Below are 18137 nucleotides of genomic sequence, written 5' to 3'. Positions count from 1 at the left end.
ATGTGGATGAGGAGATATTGTTTAATATATCCTATCCCCGCTTGCGCTAGCAAGCACAAAACTTTAGCAGAGTAAAACATTCCCCTTTTGCAAAATACACAGCAGAAGAACGTTTGCGCAGGCTTGATTTAAGCCACTAAAATAAAGTGTATTTTCCTGGTATTTCCCCTTTTTCCCTCTTAAAAGAAAAGACACAACACAATGCTCTTAAAAGTATAAAAGATGTTTACTTACAAGCATCTCGAGGTACAGCACACTCAAGAGGTAGACTTGCTTAGTTAAAAGGTAATATATACATTGTGAAGTTCACTTATAAGAAGTGAGACTCCATCTCATCTCTCTCTCTAGGCTGGAGGCCTTGAGGGAGAGACTCACTAAGATGTGTGTAGTCCAAGAGGTCTGGTCCAAGAGAGGGAAAATGGCTGTTTCCTTCAGGATTTATCTGCCACTTCCTCAACTCATTTGCATGTGAAGGAAGAGGAAACTACGCTTAGTCATATCCTCCTCCTCAGTCCTCCAAGTGGACTATCTAGGGATTGTTGTGACTTGACTGCACTTAACCCTTTGCATCCCACAGATTTTGCATTCATCTCTGTCTTGCTTCAGCACATAGCCAGTTTTCACGACAAAACTGAACAAAAAAGCAGTAACTTTCTGATAAAAAGACTAACATTTCTATCTATTAGATGTCAGAGGAGGAAAATTCTAAGGGTATATAAACTGATTGTTGTGAGGATAAAATGAGATGCGGTGGTAGAACTGCAAATATCATCATGAGCTCTATGGAGGAAAGGCAGGATATAAATAAAGGTGCTGGTCAGCAATTAGGCTTGTTCAATCTTCTTACTGAAAATCAAGTTGCTGCTATAAGCAGATTTCAAGAAACCTGTTAAAGAGTGTTTCAGCGGTGTGTTCTTTATTATAAATATATATATAAAATACAGTAGATGGGATTCAACTTTGCAAGTGGAACCTACAACAAAATGTTGCAGTGTGGAGTGTTCAGATTTCCAGCCATGCCATTCCTGTCTCACTTTCCAGTTTTCTGTCTCTCTGGCCCTGTCAATCTGCATTCTGTGACCACTCAGCCCAGTGTTCATTTGGCTGATGGGGGTTTTGTGCCTTCTTTGGATTCTTTCCACCCAAATATTTTTTGTAACTTTGGGGTTTCACAAGCCTGCTGACACCTCTTCCATGTGTGAAGGTGTTACAGTGTTGGCTATATAAGCCATGACACCTAGCCTCAGAAACGGGGGAAACGATTTCAAGTTCACTGACATAATATACTCTACTGCACATAAGTCAGTAACTCACTTCCTGCAAACTTTGGTGTGTCATCTGAATATGTAACCTGAATGCTGACTTTTGTACCTCTGTGATAGTTTTAGCTGTTTGTAATAAATTGTGTGTTTTTTCTGACAAAAAAGTGCTTTCCTTCTCATGTTAATAGAACCATCGAATGGTAGAGTTGGAAGGGACGCCCAAGGGTCATCCAGTCCAACCCCCTGCAATGCAGGAATCTCATCTAGATCATACATGATCATTCAACCTCTGTAAAAACCTCAAAGGAAGGAGAGTTCCACCCCCTCTTGTGGGAGTCTGAGCCACTATTGAGCAGCTCTTACTGTCAGAAAGTTCTTGATGTTTAGCCGGAATCTCCTTTCTTGTAACTTGAATCCATTGATTTGGGTCCTAGCCTCTGGAGCAGGAGAAAACAAGCTTGCTCCATTCTCCGTATGACAGCCCTTTAGATATTTGAAGATGGCTATCCTATTTCAATCTCTTCTTTACCAGGCCAAACATACCCAACTCCATCAACCATTCCTCATAAGGCTTGGTTTCCAGAACCTTTCAAGATTTGTAAGGAAAATAATTCTTATCTCATATTTTTTTCCCTGCCTCCATTTACTTCCAAGCAGCTTCAGTACACCTGCGGGGCAGGAAGGATTCACAAAGGAGTGTGTGAATTTCTGTGGTTCCCCAAAGGGGACTTAGTCGGAAATGGGGAAAGAGCTGCTATTTGTCAGGCCCTCCAGCAACCTTCACCAATCTGTTGCCCTCCAGATGCTTTGGACTACAACTCCCATCAGCCCCAGCCAACACATGGAGGCTAGTCCATATGGGCAAATGGGGCCTATCAGCTTTCCCCCTGCTTAGTCTCCATATTGCCATTTTAGAACTCAGTGGGGAGGAGGAGGGGCAAACTTAGAATTTGTTGGCTTTACCTTTCATTGGCTCTGGCGCCATCTACTGTGGGGTTCCCTGGCTTCTGCCCTACCAGCCAGCACTGCCTACAGGATGATTTGAATTGAAAGAGTGATTAAGATGAGGGAAATCTCCCAAGAATGGGAAAAGTCAGCTGTCCTTAGGTGTTAACAAAGTGCTTTGCTTCTATTTAAGAAGAGAAGCGTGACATACACACCCCGCCACAATCTCATTTAAGCTGTAGCATCTGGTGTTAAGCCTATCTAGCCCCACTGAAGCTAATGAGACTCAGCCAGGGCAAATAGCACAAGCTTAACTTTCCAAACTCTTGTCTCCCCCTCTCCCCCATTTCTCAAAATACAGATTATTGACAAAGAAATCAACCCATTTGTGGACAAATGGGAAGAAGAAGGACAGTTTCCAGCACACCAGGTTTTTAAGATTCTGGGGAAAGCTGGATTCCTTGGAGTGAATAAGCCAACTGGTAAGAAATAGTCTTAAGCCTTTACTTTTAATGTAAAATGCATGTTCTGGCCTTTAAATGGCTTGGTTCAGAGATTTACCAAAAGCTGTTTCTAAATTAATCTCAATAGCTATTTGTAAATTCATCTCATTTGGAACATTTTAAAGCCGGGGGGGGGGGGGGAAGAGAGAGAGAGAGAGAGAGAGAGAGAGAGAGAGAGAGATTTCACCAAGATACATAGCAGTTTCCCCTACCCTCCCAACCACAGGTGTAATTTGCTCTGGGTGTATTCCAGGAAATATTTAATGTATTCTTGCAGAGCCTCCTTAAACATTCGAATGAAGAGTCTGACCTTATGAACCATTGTGCCAGCAAACAGGTGTGTAGGATGAGAATCAAAGTTCATTGTGGTCAATCTGCCTTGTGTGAACTGACTGCATTTTAGAATTTAATGCAACAACTGAGAACGGCAACAGAAGGTTGCAGTGCTTTTAAAAGAGCCAGCCAAGCTGGCTCTCATCAGTACCATTTCTTTTTATCTCCTGTCTCTCTCCCCCTCTCCCCCAACAGTCAGTCAGTATTTTAAGGTTACTGAGCATGCTTAGGCTTGGTTTTTTATTTATGGGGTTTTGTACTTCTGAAAAACTTGGGGTTTCCCTGAGACTTGCTTATACCTTCCGTGTGTGTGGTGCTATTTTGTCTACCTAGGGGCTGGAGAATGTGATCACCGTGTCAACCCCATAAATCTGAGGATGGTTTCATAATAGGATTTAGGGTTGCTGCACAGATCCATTACACAGGGCAGCATAGAAAAGGACAAGGACGGTGGGTGCCCCAGACCTATAAAACACATTCAAAGCCTACCCTCAAATAATTATGGGAATTGTACTTCACACATACCCCACAGACCTACAATTCCCAGCACCCTAAAAAAACTAGTTCCCAAGGTTCTTTGGGAGAAGAAATGTATTTTGAATGTGCTTTAAAGGTCTGGGGTATATACAGCCAAAGGTAGTTTCATTAGGGATAGGTCCAGGAGAACATGGGTTGTTGCCAAGTTACATTTTTTCACCTTAAGGTCAGGAGGACTGCTAACTTTGAAAAAGAGCCATTGGTTTGCTCTGACTCAGGTTTTTGTTAAAATCAGACTTTTAACTTTGTGGCAGGACACCTTGTAGAAATTGTTTTTTTTTAAAAAAATTAATTTTTATTGATTTTGCATAATAAAATTTTACATAATAGCAAAGACCATACACATACATAACATATTTTTCACATTCTCCTACCCCCCTCCCAGAGCTCTCTCCTCCCACAAGAGAACCCCCCGAGAGGAAGGCAATCAAATGTGGTTCATTTTATAGTTGGGTCTCTATCCACCTCCCCCCTTCCCCCCCCCGAACCTCCCTCTGCCACCAAGAGGTCCCAGGATGGCAAGGATAGGGACAGGCGAATATCCACCCAGCTGTTGTCTAACTTTAACTTTCAAAAACGATAAGAAAAAAGAAAAAAAGAAAGACAAAAAAAGAAAAAAGAAAAAACAGAAGAAGAAAAAAAGCCACAGCGTATCTAATTTCCTAAACATTGTCTATTGGGCTTCCCCAGACCCCCCCCCCTTTGTTGATTTTCATTTGCCAGCTCCATCTTTACAGTTTTCACTATTTACCAACCATTCTAATCTCATTTAATTTAAAATTGTCCATTTAGCCAATTAATCAAATTATCAATAATTTTTTTTTATTTGTTTACTTATATATCTCCTTCCATTCCCCTCCTTCTCCCCACACCCCAGAACTCTCCCTGCCACTGAGAGCCTCCAGGGTACAGAAGATAGGAAGAGATGGCTCTTTTTCCAGCTGGTTCTCCCCCTCCCCCCCTCCCCCCCACTCCGGGAGTCCCCCTCTGCCACCAGGGAACCCCAGAACGGAGACGACCACGGGAGGAGGATTAGAGAACCCCGCTATCCCATTATTCATTCTTCCCAGCTATACTAATAATCTTCTTTCCAATCTAAAAAGAAAAACGCACACACATCTCTATTCTACTTTCCCTCCCTTGCCTGAAATTTTCCTGCAAGAACTTTCATACTTTTATAAAATCTATATATCATTTTCTTATTCCATTTTAAATCTTATCTTCTAATTTTAGCCTCTTCCCCCCCTGTTCACGGCACCTCCCTTCTCGGATCAGCAAACTCCATAGTCCATAAACCAGTTTCAAACCGTTTTAGCCAGCCTTTAAACAAGAAACCTTTTTCCATTTACCCCACTCCCTTTCTGCGAAATTTTACATGTCCAAATTTTCCATTCCCTCGCTGTTGCCCCTTTATTGTTTGTATCATCCACTCAATGTAGGTAATCCTCTCCCACGGTCTTTGTTCCCTATGGGTATTCTGAAGTCCAGACATAATTTCTGCTCCCCCTTCCATGGGAGCGTCATTCCCCTGATTCACGTGCTCAAAAACTTTTTCCTCTTTCTTCTCATTGCAGACTTCCTCTTGATCCAAAAACTGACATGTTTCTCGCTTTCCTTCTGTTTCTTGTTTATTCTCTTGTTCCAACGTTTTTTGTCCCTTGTCCCCTTGAAGAAGTCGATTTGTTTCCTCTAATTGAGCAATCTGTTTGTGTGTTCCAATAGTAAGTTCCCATAAGAATTTCAGAGTTTTTTCTTTAAATCCAACTGTGTAATCGTATGTTGACATTTTTGTACTCCTCTCAAGGACACAGTGCAATCCCAGAGCACAGGAAGTGTTAGTATTTTTCATTCGATCGCCATTTTTCCAAACTGGTTACAATGTATTCAGAAATTAAAATCCATTACTTGTTTCTAAATTGTAATTCAAGGGAGTTTTCGTAAGCAACTTTTACAGCTCAGTTTATCAACATTGTTTCAAAACTCCCTATTACACAAATCTTGCTGAGTCCATCAGGACCGCCGATTCCAGCAGTAGTAAGAGACTCTTCTCTCTTATTAAATCTCACACTCTCCCCTCTGCCTTGTCACCAAGGGGGATTTCAGCACAGTTCTTGCAGATGCATAGATATAACAAATCCACAAATGACTTGGCAATGGGTATTTTCTTAACTGTTTCCACTTTCAATCAATATGGGGGAGATCGGCTTCCGTTTTTTAAATCTCCACCCGCTCCAAATTTAAGTCCCAAAAAGAATTTTTTAGCCTTCTTACTCACGGTAATCTATTTTTTGAGTCCTTTTTCTTTGGAAGTATTCAGCGCTCTCCGCCTCCGGAACGGAGCTTCTCTTTGCGAAGACAACAATGGTGCTCAAAATGGCCCCGCGACTACAACCCTCCTCGCTCTGGGGCTCTTATCAGAGCCTACCAGAGAGTTGGGGAGTCCGAATTGGGGCTCCGCTGAGGCTTTTCGTCCCTATAACGCTCGATATAGGGCTCTATGGGGTGCAGCGTCGCCCCCGCTGCTCCCCCCCCTCGCAAAGACAGGCTGCCTCGGAGATCGAGGCAGACCCCACCGGACGGCGCTGGCGCTAAACCGGAAGCCCGACACCTTGTAGAAATTGGACTAAAGTGGACTACGCCAAGAATTCAAATCACTTGCCAATTTTGTCCTAGGGTCTGCTGTCATATCTCTGTTAAAACACTCAAGTAGAAATTGAGAGAGAAATAACTTCTTGCTCTTACCTTGGGAAGATTTTTTAATCCTTAGTAGCTTCTGAAAGAGAACTAGAACTAGTCTAGTTACTAATTTTTTTAGTAAACATACTGTACTTTGAATCATAGTCAGGGTTGAAAAGATACAGAATCCATGAAAAGCAAATGAGGCATAATTGCATGGTTCAGATATAGTTCTGAGTAGTTATATGTGAGCATTTGGGCATTCCTGTTTAAGAAATGCACTTTTTATAACCAAATTGCAGAGTTAAATGGAACAAAAGCTTGGTAATGTATCACTTAACTTGTTTTCTTTTTTTGTCTGATTCTGCTTTTTAAAAAAATGCTCAGCTTTTAGCATAAATTGAACATGGGCTTCAAAATGCACTGCATATTTAAATTGCACAAGATTGGACTTCTTTTATTATCCTACAGCTTGGGTCATATCTCTAGCTGTGTGCTGGATGACTTTTCACCACAAGAAAACTAGCAAGATGTGCAAGGCAAACATTTTGAACATATTACCAGATCTTGTTGAACGCCTGCTATTTGCTATGTCCCACTCAAGTACGGGGTTTTCCTTGCAGGGTGGTGTGTTTGCATGTTTTAATATTGTCTGCAGGTAATGATGACTTGTCTCTTTAATGCTCCAGAATTCAGCCTCTGTGATTTTGGTTCCTTATAAGAATGCAGCTATTTAAAAATAGCCCCCCCCCCCCGGCAAATGTTTCTTAAGTCTCCAATGTGAATATGTTCCTCAAGGTATAATATTGTCACCGTTTCATTGTGGAAACTTTGCTTCAACTGGGCTGGCTGGGAGGATGATTCTTTGATTTTATAAGAGATAGACTGTGGGAATTAACTATTTAATAGAGGGTAAGATAGTAAAGAAAATAAATACCAAACTATGCTATCGTTGGGGACATGGGTGGCACTGTGGGTTAAACCACAGAGTCTAGGGCTTGCCGATCAGAAGGTCGGTGGTTCGAATCCATGTGGCGGGGTGAGCTCCCGTTGCTCGGTCCTTGCTCCTGCCTACCTAGCAGTTTGAAAGCACATCAGAGTGCAAGTAGATAAATACGTACTGCTCCAGCGGGAAGGTAAATGGCGTTTCCGTGTGCTGCTCTGGTTCGCCAGAAGCGGCTTAGTCATGCTGGCCATATGACCTGGAAGCTGTACGCCGGCTCCCTCGGCCAGTAAAGCAAGATGAGCGCCGCAACCCCAGAGTCATTCGTGACTGGACCTAATGGTCAGGGATCCCTTTACCTATGCTATCGTTGAAGGCATTCTTTTCTTTATTGTTTATCTTGGGCAGTTACAGCTTCAGGAAAGGCCCAAGAACTCAGACAAAAGAAATACAGTCATACCTCGGGTTAAGTAAGCTGCAGGTTGCGTACTTTCAGGATAAGAATGCGGCAGACCCGGAAGTGTTTAGTTCAGGGTTGTGCGGCGCACGCATGCGCAGAAGCGTTCTGCGCACTTCCTGTGTGCGCGGAAGCACCGCTCTGGATACGTACTTTTCAGGGTGCGAATGGCACCCTGGAATGGATCAGGTACGTATCTAGAGGTACCACTATAGATAGTGTGTTTATGTATGCACATATATGTTCTCTCTCTCTCTGTGTGTGTGTGTGACCTTTGATTGTATCTCCATGATATATAATTAAAGCCAAAATTCTGTCGAAACAATGCCATTATTTTAATAAGGTTTGGCCCAGAATGAGGGAACGGTAGCCATAAACAGTTGCTCTGCTTCAGAAAACTGCTACACTTTGATGGGTTTGCTTGAGAAATCCAATTAGTTCTGAGCTTCCACTTTATAAAAATGCTGACGGTGCAAAGAGAACATTAAAGATTAAGTTTAAAGGACAAATGAGATTATTGGTTAAAGAGAACTTGAAACCAGAAACTGGATCAAAGCAGTTCTCTAGACCGGCATACTTAGAGCAGTCTTGCATTCCCAATTTGGTCGATGATTAGACTTCTCTTTTCATATCTAAGGGTATGTTCACAGAACTGTTTGCTTCCCACCAAATGCTCTACCACTGCTAATCTTTTACATGCCACTAGCATGATCCTGGAGTTTCTTGACAAATACAGTCATACCTCAGGTTACAGACACTTCAGGTTGCATGTTTTCAGGTTATGTCCCGTGCTGAACCTGGAAGTACCCAAACTAAATCGTGCTTTGTGCATGCGCAAAAGCGCAGAATTGCGACCCACACGTGCTTAGGCTGTGCGTTGCGAACGCTGCAGGGTACGAACGTGCCTCCTGCATGGATCACGTTTTCAACCCGAGCGTCCACTGTACTGCCGTTCGATGTGGTGTTTCCCCGCCACAAACCAGTTTCAATCCATTTTTTTTAACAAACAAACAAAATAAAAGCAGAATAATGTGAGCATACCCTAACTGCTGTCGCACAGACGCAGATGACAGTTTGATGAATAGGAGTTCGAGGAGAGTTTCAGAGGCGGGGAGACCGAAAAGGTCATGGGGGTCGAGTGAAGACATTCATGTGCCCTTTCTAATGGAAACATCTCATTGCAAATGCAGCGTCAAAAGCTGCTTGGGGGGGGGGGGAGATGACCTTGCTGTGTTTCAAACCACTAATATGAATGTACTCTTAACACGGCTTGTCTGAAGGTATTTAGGCTGCAGTCAGTTGGTATTATGCCAGTTCTGATGTTGGAGCAGCTGCCTTTGAAAATAACTTCACTAGTTTTTGTATATGATTAAATAAAGTTTTTTGAAATCCTGCATCACAAGATTTCTAGATTTGGTGTGCCTCTCTCTGTCTTTGTTTTCAATCACCCCATCTCCTTTCTTTTCTTTCTTAGCTGGATTGGATTGCAAACCTTTGGGCAAGGCTTTGTGTTTTATGTTATATAGCACTTTGTTGGTGTTTATGCAGTTAAAGAAAGGTAAAGGTAAAGGACCCTTGACAGTTAAGTCCAGTGGCAGACAACTCTGGGGTTGCGGCGCTCATCTCACTTTACAGGCCGAGGGAGCCGGTGTTTGTCCGCTCCGCAGACAGTTTTTCTGGGTCATGTGGCCAGCATGACTAAGCCGCTTCTGGCGCAACAGAACACCAAAACCAGAGCAGTGCAGGGAAACACCGTTTACCTTTCTGCCGGAGCAGTACCTATTTATCTACTTGCACCTTTTGGCATGCTTTCGAACTGCTAGGTTGACAAGAGCTGAGACAGAGCAACGGGAGCTCACCCGGTCGCGGGGATTCGAACCGCCAACCTTCTGATAAGCAAGCCCAAGAGGCTCAGTGGTTTAGACCAGTGCTCCCCAACCTTTTTATCGCCGTGGACCAGTCAACGTTTGATCATTGTACTGCGGCCCGCTGAGGGGGGGGGATGTTGATTGCTTATATTTTATTTAGATTGTTTTGATTTAATAATTTTATTTTAATTGTATTTAATGTTCCTTGGGTGGCCTGGTACCAATTGATCCATGGACCGGTACCGGTCCGTGGCCCGGGGGTTGAGGACCACTGGTTTAGACCACAGCGCCACCCGCGTCCCCCTATGCAATTAATATATAATAATTTAAAAGATGTTCAGGAAGGTGGTGTGCATGCCCCCCCTCCCCCCCGCTCCTCATTTAAGCCCTACAATAACCCTTTGAGGTATGTTAGGCTGGAAGGCAGTCACCGACCCAAGGTCACCCAGTGATCTTCATGACCAATTGGGATTTGAACCCTGGTCTCCCAGGTCCCTGTCTGACACTCTAACCTCTACACCACCTTCGCACACAATTTCTGTCTAGCCACCTGTTCTACTTCAAAAGTAGGAAACATCTGCATGGTTGTTCCATTGTGAAGAATGAGATGTGTAATAGGAAAAGAATGTTTCATCAGAAGTGGACAGCCGTGTTTAACGGTGATCAACTGAACTGTATTGGGTTTTTATTGTGAAGGTGTCACCAGCTTTTGTCTACATACGTAGTTGTAGCTTATTAGTTTGACATTCCAGTACATTCTTTTATTAATAGTAAACTCTGGTACAAGTTTGGGGAAGTTAGTAAGCAGTTTTCATTATTGCAAGAGGAAAAGGAAAACCATAAATAATCAGCGAATCCTAAAATTGAATGACAGAAATGCTGTTTGAGAACATCTTCTGAGTCATACTGTTTTCAAAAACTTGCTCCAGAAATGTTTGATTTATAGGAAGTCAACTACAACGTATACTTAATGGCTCAATCTGGAGAAACATTTTTCATTTTAAGGATTGGAAAGACCAAGGACACATAATTTCTTAAGATCAAGCAGTGATCTACTGAAACAGACATACCTTCCATCTTTCCAAATAAAACCCGCAAGAGAACAACTTTTAAACAAAATATGGAATTCCTTGTTTAAAATTCTATTCAAAAATCTCTTGTTTCAGAATGCTCAGAGAAAGTTGGTTTTAAAAATCTATACAATTCTATCTGAATTTAAAAGGCAAGCAACATGCATAAAAATGGGTTTTTTTAAAAAAAAATTATTGCAAATTTGTAAAGAGAAAGAAAAAAGCAGGGAAGAGGGAGGGATAATTCTGACATTGATATTGGTGTTGCCAATGATCCCAGCCACCTGTGTTAGCATAAGGTCTGGCATAGCTACGGCCATTTGCACTAGGCTATAGGATTGTTATGCAAGACGAGAATATTGCTACCCTGTTGGCGTCCAATATCTAGGCCTCCATTTATTAATGTTTGTCTCCTGAATATTTTAAACGAAGAGTGCAGATTCGTTAGGAAGGAATGCATAAATAAACGTTGAGGCAAATTAAATCAAGTGTCCGTGCAATCTCCAGAGTACACAATAAAGCTAGAAAAGGCTGTTCTCATTAACATTTTTTAATGGCAGCATGGCATGAAGCGACACAAGCTTCTAATTAGAGGAATGATGTAGGCAACACTCTAGGTTGGTAGAGGTATGGCTTGATCTAATGCTGAAAAAAAGAGTTCCCACGGTAATTGTGCTTACTGATAACCTGAATATTCAGAAACTGGGGGGCCAAAATTGAGACAGGGCTGAAAAGTGGAAATGTAGTTGGATGGTATTGTGCAACAGCTAGGAAATTGGGGAGGCAGCAGGGGACAAAGAAGGGAGAGTGGTAGATAGGTGGTGAAAGAGCGGGAGTGGGGTGAGGAGTAATAATGGATGTTATTTTCTGACTGATCAAGATGGCCCGAAACTGGAATGACCTATGGAACTGGCTGATTCATCTGGGAGACCTTGAGTCCAGGGGAGGGGGGGGGCTGAATTAGATATAAGTGTTTAAATGTTATGATGATAAAAGAAATAATATCTGAATGTATGGAAAATTTTTGGGTAGAAATTTGAGGCTAAGGGGAGAAATAGAGGATAGATGGATGGGAAGATAAATTTAGATTTGGATTAAGATGAATTATGGGTGGAAGATAGTCGATGCTTTTAACAATAGAAATAGTTGTGAGATAATGAAAAAATGTGTTGGAATGATTTAAGATAATAAATGAAAATTGCTTAATTTGGAGTTAAAAATGGACCCAGTGTGAGAGGAATCAAGGACGTCTACAATGTTAATTAAAATATTAGAATTGATATGTTTTTCTTTTCTATGTTTTTCTTTTTATTCTTTTTTTTGTGAATTTTTGAAAACCAATAAATATTATTTGAAGAAAAGAAAAAAGAAACAGTGGGGTGGGGGGGAATGGCACAATCCCAGTGAGTCTGTAGCTCAGAGCATAGGCTTTGCATGCCAAAGGTCCCAGGCAAAATCTTGGGGTCTGCAAGCAGCGCTGGAAAGACCTGTGTCTGAAGCCTTGGAGACCTGCTGCCAGCCATTGTAGAACAGTGCAGACAGTACTGAGGTAGATTGTCTGTCTTGGTATAACCACCAACCAATTTTTATATGCCTTTACCTGGGAGTAAATTGTCTTAATCTCAGTGCAACTGACTCAGGTGCAGAACTGTTTACATGCTGCTTTTTGGGGGGTGGGGAGCATTTTGAAAATGCAACTGCAGAGGATGGGAAGACGTCCCATGGGCAAAATGTAAACTCTGTTAAAGGAGCATCCAGCCTCTATTAACAGAGCTTCAGTATATGCACTCCTAGGATTGTTCTGCCCTTTTTCTGGTGGCACATTTACCTTGGGGAGCCGTTTCACCTTGCTTGTCAACGTAGCAGCGACTTCAGATTGGCAGATTCATTGCCTGCTGTTTTGCAGATGCCCCTTTCCAAAGGGGAAGCTCCGGCAGGCGTTAACTCTGAGCTCTGAATTCTAAGTGAGTTTCGGAGACCTTTCTTGTGACCCAAGCAGAGACAATCGTATAAAAGTGTCTAATGGCAGGGACTGTGGAGATCCCTGTGGAAAACGGGGGCAATCTATTATTCCCATGCCTGCAGAATCTTAATAGCTGATCTCAGACAGTGCTGCGCTGAATACTTCCCATGTGTGTGAAAGGAGAATCCTTAACCTCAATAGATATACAAGGAAACTTGATTTTTTAAAAAATGCTATGTCCGGCCTTGTTTTTTGCCCCTTTGATGCAGGAAAGAGCCCTCTGTTACTCAAACAGTTAATTACTGTCCTTGGGAAGGGAGAAGGAATGCCAGTATCTCTGTGGATACTTGCAGAAAATCCTATCTCCCTGGGGAGGAAACGGCACAGCTGGAGCATGAAATGTACATTTTCTAATCGTTCTGGGAAGATCACTTGGTAGGTTTTTGTTGTTTTCCCAGCTCAACCCCAGCTAAGGTTGAGGATGGATGGAGATGGAGGTATTGTTAGCAGGAGTGAGAGATGGGCACTGTGGTCGCTTAGGAGAATGGGGCAAGTGAGGCCTTCCAGCAGGGATGGGCAACCCGTGGCCCTGTACATGTTGGTGGACTCCCACCTGTCACACTGCTTGGGGATCATGGGCAGTGCTTTAAAAAAGAGAGAAGAACTTGGGGATAGCCAGGGAAGCTGAATGTTGGAAGATTGTGGACAAAAGAACGTACTTCACACAACGCAGCATAGCTGAACTATGGAATTGGCTCCTACAAGAGGCAGCTACCAACTTGGAGAGCTTTAATAGAGTATTAGACAAATTCATGGAGTAGAAGTATGATTTTGAATGCCAGTTGCTGGAAACTGCAGGAGGGACGAGCGTTGTCATGCTTCCATCCTGCTGGCATGCTTCCTGGGGGACCACTGTGAGAACAAGTTGCTGGACTAGATGGGCTTCTGCAGCTGAACCCAGCAGTCCCTTCTTATGTTCTTTAGATGCTTCCACTTGCTTCACGGGATACGTCTGTCCATAAAAAAATCATAGTTCCAAGATGGTGGGTGGTAGGAAGAAACCATATAACCTTTGTGTGGTGCTTAGGATGTCATAACTGTCTGCATGGTTCTTAGGAAATGCAGTTCCCCCTTCCCCACTATTTACTCTCTATCAGCTATTTAAGGCAAAAGATGTAAAGTTCGGCTGTCGTGTTCATTGGGCATTGATTACTTAAAAGGTCAAAATGATGCTCCTGTTGGTAATTAATCTGCGTTAAGGCCAGGGTTCTTTTTTGTCATGTAAGGAGCAGAAAAACACCTTTCTCGATAGTGGCAGGTTAAATTTTTAATGAACATGGCCTTTGTGCCACGATCGTTAGTCATTTGTGATATAATTTGATTTGCAATTAATTACAATGATGTGTTTTCCATTAATCAGCCGTGCCTCCTTAGGCAAGCAACAGCAAGTTTAGTCTAGGAATGTTTCTCGGAGCATTTAATCTGTGAGCAAGTGCAGCTCCTGGAAAGTAGGGAAAGATGACACTGTCACTTTTGGTTGTGTAAGTTTCTCATTTCTCCACATTTCCACAGCAAATTTTGATTTTCCTCATGAAACTTCATTCGCATTTTAGTGTGATTTTTCTCCCTATACAAAACATTTGACTGATATATGCATTTTGACTGATATATGCATTTTTGCTAGGAAATGCCCCTAAAATAATGCATTTTTGTATGTTCTGTTCAATAATATAAGCATTTTTGTTCAAAGTTCCCCTATTACATGCATTTTTGGTTGGAGAACTGCATTGCAACATTTGGAGAAGTGCAAATTTTGAGGAGTACCTGTGTTTCAGTGGTTGGAGCAGTAAGAATGAGGCAGTTTCTCATTTAATGCAAGCAAAATTGAATTGCTTCTTAATACCAAAGGGCAAAGACGCACAAGGTATAACACTTGTGTTGACGTCAGCGTAGAGGCCCTAGTGACAGCCCCACAACCGCAAAGGCTGATAAACTGAAGCCAATTGTACTGCATCACCAACTGTACACCGTATTCCGTGCGTCGTTTGCATCATAGATTTGTATAAAGGTGTTGTGATATTTGTGGTCTATTTTCTATGCTTTTCTCTTAATGTCCCTCAAGATGGAAGTAGCCTTTTCCACAGCACCAGTACAGAGACATTTCAGTCAATGCCCAGATCCCATTCCTGGCCTACGGCTGCCAGCACAAACAGTATCAGCATTATAAGCGAAGCTAGGAATTTTTTATCCCACTTCACACTTGCTTCAGTTGAACTGTTTTTGCCTTTTTGATCCCCATTCTGCTGTTTTGGAGAGATAACTTCTGGGGTTCTTTGCTGTCCCTGTTTTGTTTTTACCACCCTAAATTAATTGGGGTCATCAGCAAACTTGGCCTGCTCAGTGCTCTTCGCTGTTTTGTCACAATACAGTACATAACTTTGGGGGACCCCACTTTTTACATGCCTCCGTTGTGAGAACTATTCATTTATTATGTTCTCTGTTTCATATTCTTTAACCATAAAATTTTAACTGTTTCATATTCTATATCCATAAGAGCATCTTGCCTCTTATCTTATGATTACTAAGTTTGCGTAGGAGTCTTCGGTGAGGGACTGTAGCATGAATCTGCTGCAGCTTGGTAAGTTTGTTTAGGTTATTAGTTTGCTGCTCTCAGTTTTTAAAATTGTTTTTACTTCATCTCATCATAAGGCATGGATTAAGGCACAAATGTCAAAGTCCACTTTTTGAGGGCAGAGCTGCATTTCAGGTCATACGTTTCATCTTCCACGACCTTGTTAAAATTTTGTTTTGCAGAGGAAGCAGTTTTCCACACGTTGAGAAAAGGAGAGAATCAGAACACTAATCTCTGCTGCATATTAAGGAAAACAGCCTTGGAAAAACTGATTAAAAATCAAGGCACACTGCCAAAAAACCTGGCTGTTCTTTTTCTCAACAAGCTCAGTTCTTAAAAAAAAATTAAATAGTTATACATTAATTCTGGTTTCCAAGGCTTTTAAAAAAGTGTTATATTTTGGTCTGCTCCCCCCCACCTTTTCTTTCTCTACCTTCTTTCCTCTGCCCTCACCACAAAACTAATGGGAACTGTAGTTTACCCTTAAAAGAGCTACAATTCCCAGCACTCTTGACAAAATACAGACCCCAGAATTCTTTTTCCCAGGCGTTGCTTCAAATGTATGGCACAAATGCAGCTTAGCTATGGATGGAAATGTTGGATGGGAAAGCTGGTGCTGATTGTAAATATATCTCAGATCCATGGTCAAGGGAACAGGTTGCTATATCTTCTCCCTCTTTTATTGTGCCCAGATATCCACTTGACTGCTTAATGCTGGCAAACATCTATAGCTGTTATTTATAAACAGAATTTGAAACTGTTTTTAAGTGTATGACAGAGCCCAGGGTGACAAACATAAAAAAAACTAAAACAGTACAATTTAAAATAAAATAAAGCGTTTTTAATTTTTTTTTTAAAAAAAACAACTAATTTCTTTTGCAAAACAATTTTAAAAACCCATCTAAAAGCATTTTAGGACATTTGAAAGCAATCACATACCCCCACAGCTGGCACAGCCATTACCTTTCAGCCATCAAACACCTGGGTAAACAGGATTGTTTTTACATTTCTCCTCAAACCCAGTAACACACTTTACCAGGGAGGGCATTCCACAAATGGGGACCACCACCAAGAAGGCCCCGTCACAGGCCAACACTGCAGCAAGAGGCAGCACCTCCAACAAGACGGCCTCCCTTGTTGATTGTGGACCAAAGGTAGTATACATTGGATGATTCACTCCTTTAGGTACTTGAGTCCCAGGTCATTTAGGACTTTGGGTGCTAGTACTACCACTTTGAATCAGGCCTGCAAGCTCACTGGCAACCATTGCAGAGTTTTCCGGGTTGGTGACACCTGGTATTTATAAAAAAAATTAACCGCCTCACCTCGGTGTTTAATCTAGGAATGGGGAATCTCTGGTTATCTAGATCAGGCATCCCCAAACTGCGGCCCTCCAGATGTTTTGGCCTACAACTCCCATGATTCCTAGCTAACAGGACCAGTGGTCGGGGAAGATGGGAATTGTAGTCCAAAACATCTGGAGGGCCGAAGTTTGGGGATGCCTGCTCTAGATATTCTGGGACTACAACTCCCACCATCCATGACTATTGGGCATGCTGGCTGAGGCTGATGGGAGTTGGATTCCAACAACACTTGGAGGGCCACAGGCTCCCTATCTCTGGTTTAAACTTTTGTTTAGTTAAACTTCCTTTAATAAGAGGTTCCATAGTAGCAAGAATAGGAATGTGGAATCTGTGCCCCCATTCCACCCCTGCGGATGTTATCATCCCTGAGCATTGACCATGGTGCTTGGGGCTGATACTAGTTGATGCCTGACAACAGGCTCTCTTTAAATTCCAACTCAGCCATGAAGTTCATTGTGTGACCTTGGACCAATCTGTTTCCTGTGTCTGTTTTTCTGTCTGTCTCTCTGTCTGTCTTATATACCCCCTGACAGGAGGATAAACTGCATGTTTGTGATGTTCAGAGAAATCCATGTCCCCATGATGGAAGGGTGCAACATAAGTGTAACATGCCTAACCCTCATGGTGCGTTTATTTAAGAAAACCAGGCGCCTTTGAAATAACTATTGGGGAAGGGGGCCTTATGAAATAGATGAATTTAAATTAGCCTGAGAAGAGGTTTGTTTGTACATTTCAAAATGAGATAAGGTTAATTAAAATCAGCGGCAGGGTCCTGAATAGGTGCCAACTAGGATTCTGCATGATCTTGTTTGGCATTTTATGCATTAGTTAATACAGAACAGGGCATTTGTTTTTAAAACTGCTCTTGGCTTGACGGACCATTAAATGCATATTCAGTGTATCCATGTGTGTTACTTTATTGGCTTTGAACCTCTTAATAATGCGATTATGCATTCCACCGGGTTGCTGTGTGATCTGTGATAAATTGTATTGCAATTAGCATTGACAGGTACTATTATAGTCAAATGCCTGTATTGCTATTGCATTTTTTTTTGTCTTTTGCAGAGAGATTTGTTTCAGGTTGTGTACCATTTATATAGTGCCATCAAAGTTCTGGACTGCAGTTCCCATCGCCCATGACTAATGGCCATGCAGATGGGAGTTGGGGGTCCCCTACGCTTGCTCCAAAATTTTGCACAAGAGAGGCAGAAAGAGAGAGGAATGAATGCAGGGGTAAATCGTAGAAAATATGTTGGGCTAGCAGGCAGGTGGGCATTAAGATCACGTTTGCCAAGTAGTCCTGGAAATAGCCTGATAATGGAAGTGTCAGAATAGATTAGTATCTGAAGAAGTGTGCATGCACACGAAAGCTCATACCAATGACAAACTTAGTTGGTCTCTAAGGTGCTACTGGAAGGAATTTTGTTTGTTTGTTTGTTTCCTGTAACTAGAATAGATTAGCTTTCTCATTGTGCTTTATCTCTGGCCTGGAATATGATGATGATGATGACGATGATCCCTCAAGGCAAGTCTGTATGATTATATCCCCACTCAGTGCAGAATGAAGCTGCGGGAGAAGAGTGT

The 18137-nt window shown here is 42.2% G+C and overlaps 1 protein-coding gene across 1 annotated transcript in view; it reads left to right on the top strand.

The window, feature by feature from the left end:
* LOC118091708 (probable acyl-CoA dehydrogenase 6) overlaps positions 1–18137 on the top strand; it is a 61594-nt gene that overhangs the window by 13345 nt on the left and 30112 nt on the right. The window contains exon 2 of the mRNA XM_035128939.2: positions 2569–2689. Coding sequence (XP_034984830.2) covers positions 2569–2689 — 121 coding nt within the window. The remainder of the gene's footprint in view (positions 1–2568; positions 2690–18137) is intronic.

The sequence above is a fragment of the Zootoca vivipara genome, chromosome 12 (genome assembly GCF_963506605.1).
Source record: "Zootoca vivipara chromosome 12, rZooViv1.1, whole genome shotgun sequence".
NCBI classification, from domain to species: domain Eukaryota; kingdom Metazoa; phylum Chordata; class Lepidosauria; order Squamata; family Lacertidae; genus Zootoca; species Zootoca vivipara.
This window is presented reverse-complemented; position numbering and strand designations above follow the sequence as displayed.